The sequence below is a fragment of the Diadema antillarum genome, unplaced genomic scaffold, assembly GCF_040938485.1.
Source record: "Diadema antillarum isolate AM-2024a unplaced genomic scaffold, OU_Dant_1.0 seq00000400_RagTag, whole genome shotgun sequence".
Classification (NCBI taxonomy): domain Eukaryota; kingdom Metazoa; phylum Echinodermata; class Echinoidea; order Diadematoida; family Diadematidae; genus Diadema; species Diadema antillarum.
The window spans coordinates 1,408,935-1,418,907 of NW_027271391.1; the positions used below are offsets into that span (position 1 = coordinate 1,408,935).

Below are 9,973 nucleotides of genomic sequence, written 5' to 3' on the forward strand. Positions count from 1 at the left end.
GATTCGACGGAAAGCGCCGTTTTAAAGTGTCACAAATGTACACACTAGTAGTTATGTACATGTGGGATGTACTGTATGTATGGTTGTTTTAAAATGTGTATGTATAAAGGTTGACCAGATTAGTGGAAAACTTTCTATTTGGTATAGATACAGTACACACAGGTTGACGAGTTTAGTGGAGAACATTCTATTTGGTATAGCTACAATACATGTTGTTGATTTACAATACATGCTTGTGACAGGAAATACATTGTACCATATCGCTCACTCAACCTAGAATGATTTCTCACCCAATCTAGAATGTTCTAGGAAGTGTTTACATATTTGGCTGAGTGATGAAAAACATGCACTGTCCCTGTAGCCCAATGTGACTGGTAGTTATTTTTGGTAGGAAGTTATGCACATAGTTAGGCAGTGAGTCAGCTAGGATTTCTGGAACAGTCTTGAACTTGCTAGTATACAAGTATGTGGCCCTAGGCTGGAGCAAATTACAGAATATTCAAGAAAGGGGTGAATGGACCTATATAAGCCGCAGAAATTCTGCAGTAGGCAGAGTACCTAACACCTCTGCTCCGAGATTTACGTCACTTCTGGCTCTGAAGCGACTTGTTATAGTCAGTCCTGTGTTACCTGCTGACCTGCTCTATTTGTGGAGATAAGGCTTGGGAGACATTTTGTCTGCAGAGAATTAATTTGCCTACATTGGAGATAGCCTCCATTTTTATGTCAATGGACATTGCTACGACAAAGCTGTGACGGGCTGGATTCCCAGCTGGATATTATTGGCTGAATCATCATTCAACGCATCGACTGGACGCGGTCGTCATAAAGCCCCGGTCACGCAGCACTCCACGTCTAAATCACGTACAAAAAGTTATGAAAGTCTGGTGGACGTGGTCGTAAGTGGTAATTTTTTGGTCAATTTTGGTTTGGCCGTACTTTGTACGGGGTATGGCCGTTAGCGGCTCTTCCTCTGCTGAAGCACTGCCTAAGCACGGCTAACCACGTCCAGCTACGTGTATGTACGCGGGAAAAAATCCATTTGTCAGTGATAAGCCGCTCAACACACGCTATTTCCCGTGATACCAACGCGTAACACGCGTCAGATGACCGTGCTCTGCCCGTGACAGACTGCTAAACTTTCGCGTCTTACCGCGTCTCCCCAAATTTTAATCACTGCCGGAACACGGATTATCACGTGTGTTGCACGTGTGTTGCACGTCTTTACCACATGTGCCGCCCGTGGTTGTCCGTGGAATAAAATTTTGAGCAGTTCAAAACTTTTTACCGCGTCCGACGCCGTTCCAATTTTCTCCCGCGTCCTGCCACGTCTATAAATCGACCGTAGCTCGTCTTAAACTCGACATTAACGCGAACAACATCGTCTGCTTCACGGGAGACCACTTTTTGACGGGTTTTGGCCGTGATTAAGCCGTAAAGTGCTGTGTGACCGGGCTTTAACGTTTGGATTCTGCACGTTTCGCTGTGGACGTATACCCTGGATCTTTACCCTTGAACCATACCGTGGATTATTGTAACCTGCGCCTCTGGATTTACATCGGAGGAATCATTCATCGGTGCATCAAGGATCATTCATCTGTGCATCGAACATCGTATTTGGACATTTCCATGTACAGTTGTACATGGACCTTGTGATTTAAGATTTGGCTGTAATGCGTGTGATTCCAGTACCGATTTATATGATTTTTCTATTGATCACTATTGTACTGTTGTGAAAAGTGATTACGAGTCTGTACCCACAATATCACTTTTGATGAACCGCCTGAACATTAGTTGTTTCTTTTGTGCGATCATTCTCAGTGTGATTTTGGTCGTAACAAAAGACTGAAGTCCGTTCCACTTTCACGAGGATAAACTAGACAAAATTCTTGTCGACTCTGCCATAAGTAGGTTGCAGCCAAGGTTAGGATTCATTAAATCGATGAAATGAGGTTGGATGGAGTGTTACTCGAGTGCATTGCAATTAGGCGGAAGAAGGAGCTGGAAAAAAAAAGGCCTTATTTCATTTCGTCCTTGGCTTTGCTCATTCTCCGTAGTTCTCCACCCTCTGTTATATCATCATAACTGATCATGTTGCAGGAGATTCCATGATTTGCTCCTGCGACAATTGCTCCCGTGAAATATCTGCACGCTAAGCCAAACATACATCCTACCCACAAATATAGCCCTAACCCTAATCCCAATTCTCACATCAAACTGATAAACCGAAAACACTATCACAACCCTAACCCTAAGTCCTTGGAGAAAGTAAGACCGGAGTAATTGTCGTAGGAACAAATGCCATGTCACCGTTGCAGGAATAACAGTAAGTTATCATAGCACCTCATTATGCACTCCTTTTCACCCAGCGCTCTGTCTTTGTAATAAAACATAACTCGAAACCCACATTTTTGATGAGTCAATCACTCACTTCTGAGCGTCGTCATAATCTGTAGTATGCCAAATCATATCAAACTTCGCATTTCATGAGGTCAGTTTTCATAGCGACAACCGAACTGCTTCCAGACGATTGGGTGTTACCTGGCTACCACTGTGACCACAATGCCCGGTATGATAGTTATTGTAAGCTGTTATTGTGGCGAAGTGCTTCTATGAATCGGAATCTTGTTGTGTCTGTATATTAATCTTCACGTCCTCTCTCGATTTGAGTTCTCTCTCGGCGAGGACTTGTAATTTTTCGCTCTCGAGAGCGTAAATTTCTAGTTCCTCATCCTTGGTTACGTTGTGCGCACCCAGCTTCTCGTAAACCCTGATCGTCTCCGAGTTCCACGCGTAGACACGCCACGTCATGGCAGAGCACCCAGACTTACGGGAATCCTGCGGAGGAACAATTAATGAGCAAAATGATTTCGCCTAGCCGTCATTTGGGAGCTTTAGATTTGCGACGTGGACGTTTAGGTGACGACTGCGTTGGCAGTTCTTCTCTCTCCCTGCATCGTGTTACAAAGAAGCTTCAGATTACGCGAGGACGCAACCTATACAAAGTAAAATGGCGCCCCCATAATTATGATCAGTGCATCGAGTACTCTCTGCGTCGTGAATTTGATCGGACGCAAAAATGGCCCTGAACCGACCGTGAAAACTGAGACGACGCGAGATCGATTTTGATAAGCGATTTTGCGCATGCGCAGAACAGGTGTTTTTCCTCTGAATGTCCGCGTCGCGAAAATCCAAAGCTCCCTGTTACAGACAGACTGAGCCAATTATGATGACGGCCTATGACTCCGGTTGGAATCGTATGGTGTACGTGTACTTGGATAGGAAACAAGATTTCGCTCTAAGACATGACTCTATTTATCTCTGTTCAAACAGACTGCCTTTTGCGTGTTTTTGCCCTATTTCATTTCAACTAATTATTTGTTGTTGTTGTTATATGACTTGTGTACTCTTAGTGTTTCATCTTAGCAATAACATATCAAGATATAATTTGCCTATTCAAAAGAGACATTTTTTGTGTGTCAATTCAAAGATAATGCAATGAGCTGGGACACAGGTCAACAGAAGCCACGATATGCTTTGCTAGAAAGTGGGTATCAGTCAGCGCAGAATGTGAAATAATTCCAACTCATTATGTCAGAACAAGGATAATTTCCATGCGCTTAACATCTCAAACGTTGAAAATAAAGATGCAATACAACTAGAAATAACATGAAAAAAAGTTACCTTTGCCACCGTGTTGAGTAACGCCGATGCAAGTCCCTTTCCTGTTGGAAATAAAACGAGTATGTACGAATCATGTAAAATAACAAAATTACATCTGAGGAGGGTTAAAACACAGGGTGTTTCATCACATCGTATCTCAAGCCGTTTGAGGATAAGTTGCGCGCGCACACATATCGTATCGCATCGTAATATCACATGAGCAAACACATTCCATCAAATAGAATGATTTTTTAACAACAATCGGACACATAAACAACAATAACAAACGACAGACGAAATTTATGATTTTTCATGTGTACACAAAACTGTGATATCGGTAAAACCCAATTGTGCAAATCGGATGTAACGGTTTTAATATTCTGCAAAGATTCTCCAACACTATACTCACGCCTGTGCTTGGCTGCAACGAAGAGACTGTTCAGATAAGTCGACTTGCCGGTGTAAGCTTGAACAATCGTGTTATAGACTGCGAAGCCTGCCAAATCTGCTACATCTTTGGAAGAGTTCTCGTTCTCGATGACAAGACACGTCGCCGGCGAGTCGGCGGAGAGAATGTGCTCCCGTACCCCTTAGGCAGTGATAAAACAGAAAATAGTATAATCATATTATGGACCCCGAAAAAATAAAGGGCAACAACAAAACAGATTAGGCAGACGGATGTAACACAGGTAGGTTTATTGAGGGTGTTAGTCAATGTTATGCTCTCGTTTATCCATTCTTTTTAGTTGCCCGAAATTCCTCCCTAAAAGTACGTATACATGATTACACAGGCACCATCACATCATAAGGTGCATTACTGCATTGTCCAACAGCCGCGAAATAAGGCCGGAAACGGGACGTAATGGCTTGATTCCTACAATTTTTTGTTTTGATTCGTTCAATGGTCAGAAGGAAGATTTAAAAATGTTAGAAACTATTTCGACTAGATATCACTGTCGCATTCTAAAAAAAAAAGAAAAAAAAAAGATATTAGTACAAAAAGACAAAAGGTCGAAACAGTTACTCTCTTGGATGTTCCAGAATGGTCCATTGCCTGTTCACGATGATTTTCATGTGATAAACGCATCAATGAACGATTGACATCTATCATATTCCTAGCCCACCCCCCCCCCCCCCCCCCCCCACTCCCAGACAGAGTTATGACGTCATTTATTTACCGTCAATCGTCATCTGAAGAGACCCGGCGGAAAGTTTCTCGTACTCGGACATCTCTTTTATCAGACTATAGAGGGCAGCAGCATCGTCAGCTTGCCCGCGGCGAATCAAGTACGAACTTTCCATGGCTTTACAAGTCTCTAATTCCTCCACCGGAAATGAAAAAACAAACAAACAAACAAACAAAAATATCGTCTTTCAAGAATGAAAGATATCCAATGCATGAAACATGAAATAATTATGTTTATAGTGAAATAACAAATTCTTACTGCCACGCGACATCCACGAAAATTAAATGATAATGGGCCCTCCGTTTTTAATGCCCCTTGTCATTTTCTGTTCTGCTTTTGCCAGTAGGCGTAACTGGTTTACAGTCCACAAACCATGACAGACTGTAATTTGGTGATCAATTTCAAAGACTGTTATGGAATATTTGTCTCTGTTCTTTCGATGACGGGTATAATTATTTTGTAGTACACGCTCTCTTTCCTTGTAGGCCTAAATGAATCATGCTATCACTTCGTCTTTCTTTGTTCTTTTTCTTCAAGTGTTTTACGAACACACGCACACACACAATTGCACACACACACACACACACACTTAAATATATGTATATGTATAATGCATGTATATGTATATATATTATATATATATATATATATATATATATATGTATATATATATATATATATATACATATACACGTTTGTATATATATATATATATATATATATATATATATATAAGAAGAGTTTTATCCCAAACCAGCTAACTCCATTCTTCTTAAGTTGAGATGTCTGCGAATAAAGCTGCTAAAAACAAAGAAAATAAGAAAATAGTGGATATTTTTAATCATAACTTCTAGAATGTTTCTCTATGTTATACAAGTGAGGTATTACTGGAAAGGTTTCATTTTGCTCTATCAGATGACGGATTTACATTGAAATGTTTAAAAATGGCGCTTAGCCCATTTTGCAGTAAAACTCTTCATATTAATTATACATATAATATATATATATATATATATATACATATAATATATACGCACAAAGAACAGTCATGACGACTATATCAAAGCTAAATGTGGGTATGGGCCTTCTGATTGAGACAAAATATCTCCGAAGCTGGAACCAACTTATATACGCCATTATACAATTCAATTCAATTCAATTCAGTTCAAGTTTTTATTTTTCCATCCAGCAAGGAGTGAAACAAAGTGTAATATATCATTATAAAATCGAGTTTATCAAAACAAGTGTATACTATACACTCTTTTTAATGAACTCGGGTTTACTAGGAATATGAAGTGTAAATGTCCGGATTGGCGCGCGTAGGGTAATAACTGCGAATGATTGATAATCATTGTAACCTGTGATCTGCTACGAGATTATCTAACATCCCTCGCGGCAAAAGGTTTTAAAATGTCCTATCACAATCTGGAACAGGTTTGACGTAACATTGGTCACTCATTAGTTTGTTTACTTGTTTGTTTGTTTTATGCTCCTTCCCCATCTCGGAATATCGCTCTTGAACAAGATCTGATTTGTATATGGTAACTTAATGTTCTGCCTTTTTTTTTGTTCTTTTTTACAACTCCTCTACATTGTTCAGAGATTGAATTATTCGAATCAAGTTGATTGTTATAAATAGTGTGATTCTGTATAATTTTTCAATAAAACATAAATTATAAAAAAAAAGGTTTGACGTAACAGTTCAGCATGACATCTTGGCGAAAAACACCTTTATAATATTTTTTTTCCCAGAAGGTATGAACGTACATTTTTCTACTCTCTAAAAGAAATCGAGTGAAAATATTCACTCCTAAAAGAGTGAATACAAAAAAGAGTGAATTTAGAGTGAAATTGGAGTGAATTTTGAGTGAAAATGTTCATTTTCACTCGTTTTAGAGTGACCTCAGGGATCACTCGAAGATTTTGGAGTGATCCCTGAGGTCATTCCAAAATGAGTGAAAATGAACATTTTCACTCAAAATTCACTCCAATTTCACTCTAAATTCACTCTTTTTTTGTATTCACTCTTTCAAGAGTGAATATTTTCACTCGACTTTTTTTAGAGAGTAAGCATTCTATCATAGTGGCCATGTCCTCTTGATATCAAGTCCAAAGTTTGAGGTCCAAAGTTTGAGGCCAAGCCTGTATCATCTCAAGGCCATTAAAATGTGCGAGACACAGATTATGTCACACCATGTAGTATAGTGCTTTCACAATAGAGTGCTCTTATTATGTAGAACATATCGAGAAATGTACTGCAGTCACATCATAGCATGATTAGTCCACAGTTTTGCGGGGTATTTTGTTGTTGTTGTTATTCTTACGAGACGAGACTTTGGATATCAATTATTTATTATACGATCGCCGACGATAGTTTCTGTAAGCCTGGTACAGTAAGAACATCCTAAAATTGTATTTCGCTGAACAAGAAATCTTAGATAAAAATCATCTTGAAATGACACTTATTCATCATAACCCAATCATTCAACGAGGCACAAGAAACGCAATCAAACGAAGCTACAGGACTATTCGTAGGCCCTACTATGTTTTATTAAGTAAATCATATTCAATAGATCTGCCAGTTTAAAATTTCATGAAGTTTATTTGCCCGGTAGATCTGGAATCTGTGGTATTGGAGCATGCAAAAGCTTGGATATGTTTCATGTGCAATCTTGTAAACGTATCGAAACTGAATAGACTTGTATGAAATAGTTGAAATTGATAGGCCTACAATGTATTCCAAATACCTTGTAAAGGGATGCAGTGAAACTATAATAAACTGCCTACAAACTGCGCACTCTTTCAAGAGATTGCTATAGCTATGAATGCATGATAGAGTATGCATCGAGTACATTAGTTGCCATGCATCAGTACTTACTGGATGCATAGCCATGCATCCAGGAAACTTGCTACTATATGTATAGGCCTACGCAGCATGACTGAAAAAAAAGTCAGCTGTCCTATAAAACAGATGATGTGCGTGTCTTTTCGGGTATTGGCAAGAATATTACGTGCATGGATAGGAGTAATCACGGAAACTATCTACAACATGTACTCTAAAACCCCATTCGACTTCGCCTCGCCTCGTGGGTTAAAACAATACCATAGTTGCCTTATCTACACAATACGGATACACTCAGATAGGTATAACCAAGGAGGTACTAGGCAAGCTTGCCTAGTACCTCCTTGGTATAACTGTATAGTACATGTACATACAACGTCATGTGTACTAGCACAATGGGAAATCCCCGTTCTTCACCAAGTTCACCATTCACACGCAGTTCGTACATACACTGTAGGCCTATATTTTTCAGCGCATCAACTCGCCTGCCGTTTGAGTACAATGTGGGATACCTGATAGAGAGAATATTAGCTCAATTGTCAAGATCATTGATAATATGGTCTGCAGTACGTTCAGCTCAGCTTACCTCTGCTGCATATAATGCGGTGCTCTGATGTCCCGCTTTTCTGGATCTGGTGCGATGACAGGAGAACGAAATTCCTATGAGGTTGCCCAGAAAGGTGATTCCTAGTGTTTGGAACACGTCGCATCGCAGTGCGAGGAGTAGCCTTTAAACAAGGCGACTCGCTCTGCGTGCCCCCGTATAGCGCGTTTACCCCACAAACCTGTTGGCCGGCGAGTGGAGCGAGCCGCCTTTATCCACTCGTTCAGGGATGTGTACTTTTGTCGTTGTTGTTGCTTTATATTCTTTGACAAATTTGCGTACAAATTTGACGCAGAAAATACACACGGCACCAAGGCAAGCCTCGTTAATATTAAGTAACTATTCTTATTCTAGTTAATATTACCGAGTAACGAGGCTTGCCTTGGTGCCATGTGTATTTTCTGCGTCAATTTGTACGCAAATTTGTCAAAGAATATAAAGCAACAACAACGACAAAAGTACACATCCCTGAACGAGTGGATAAAGGCGGCTCGCTCCACTCGCCGGCCAACAGGTTTGTGGGGTAAACGCGCTATACGGGGGCACGCAGAGCGAGTCGCCTTGTTTAAAGGCTATGCGAGGAGCCGCTGCGCCGAGTGTATGGAAGCTGCGCATGCGCAGCTACAAAAGTCGTCTGCTGCATAGTTATTCGTAGCTCTGAATCAAATTGGACCAGCATCTAAATTAGAAAAGCTGGCATTCTTGTATGATTGTGTTTGTGTGTCTGTCTGTCTGTATACGTGTCTATGTGTTTCTGATGATAAGTTACTTCTGTAATCCCTCAACTGAATTCAGACTGATGGAGTACTGGTGTTAGACACTCGGAAGCTCCGTGAAAATCACAAAATGTACGGCGTTATAAAATACACCTTTCAGAATATTGATGGAATAAAAAACAAAAGTTTTTTTTTTCCTCCTGGTTTACCACACATTTGATTACACCTGCACAATGCATCTACAGCTACCATTCAAAGTCATTACAATGTTGCATTACTCATGTGCTGTCATGACCATTTAAATTTATAATTTGTGACTCTTAGTTCATGAAGAAGTCATGGTTCATTGCTGTGCGAATTGTACTGCCATGTAAAACTTTCATTCATTAAGTTTCTTTGGATACGCAGCAAACTACAGGGGAAAATAATACCATAAAAATAAAATCAAGAATGGAGAGAGTATAGACGAGAATAACGCGGCTTTTGCTGGGAGGAATTCTTTCGCAGATTTACTCCCTTTCTGCGTCTTTCTTTTCACAAGAATTAATCCAAACATATAAGATATAATTACTCGAGTACTTGACTACTCGTTAAAGGAAACCCACACCCCAAGAGAAATGTGTGAAAGTGATTGAATTAAAGCAGCAAAATTAGTAGAACACACCTCCGGTGAAAGTTTGATGAAAATCGGACTATCGATGCAAAAGTTATGAATTTTTAAAGTTTTGGTGCTGGAACCGCTGGATGAGGAGACTACTAGAGATTATGACGACATGTGTGGACAAGAATATAAAGAAAATATAAACGGAATTCCACAAAATTCATTTTTCATGAAAATTATACATTCCGTCAATCTGATACTCACATAATGTTAAGGGTATTATTTCCCCTACTTCCTGAAAGCGGTTAGTCAAGTATGCTCTTTCATTATGCTAGAAAAGTGAATTTTTGTGGAATTCCC

The 9,973-nt window shown here is 39.8% G+C and overlaps 1 protein-coding gene across 1 annotated transcript; it reads right to left on the bottom strand.

Moving 5' to 3' along the window:
- Nucleotides 1–473: 473 nt before the first annotated feature.
- LOC139732117 (thialysine N-epsilon-acetyltransferase-like) lies at nt 474–8,384 on the bottom strand. Its single transcript, XM_071642984.1, has 5 exons — nt 8,279–8,384; nt 4,842–4,986; nt 4,073–4,252; nt 3,685–3,725; nt 474–2,838 (listed from the first exon to the last, which is right to left on the bottom strand). Exons 2-5 carry the CDS (start codon nt 4,963–4,965, stop codon nt 2,611–2,613), a joined length of 573 nt encoding a protein of 190 aa, XP_071499085.1. The 5' UTR covers nt 4,966–4,986; nt 8,279–8,384; the 3' UTR covers nt 474–2,610.
- Between the last annotated feature and the right edge of the window lie 1,589 nt (nt 8,385–9,973).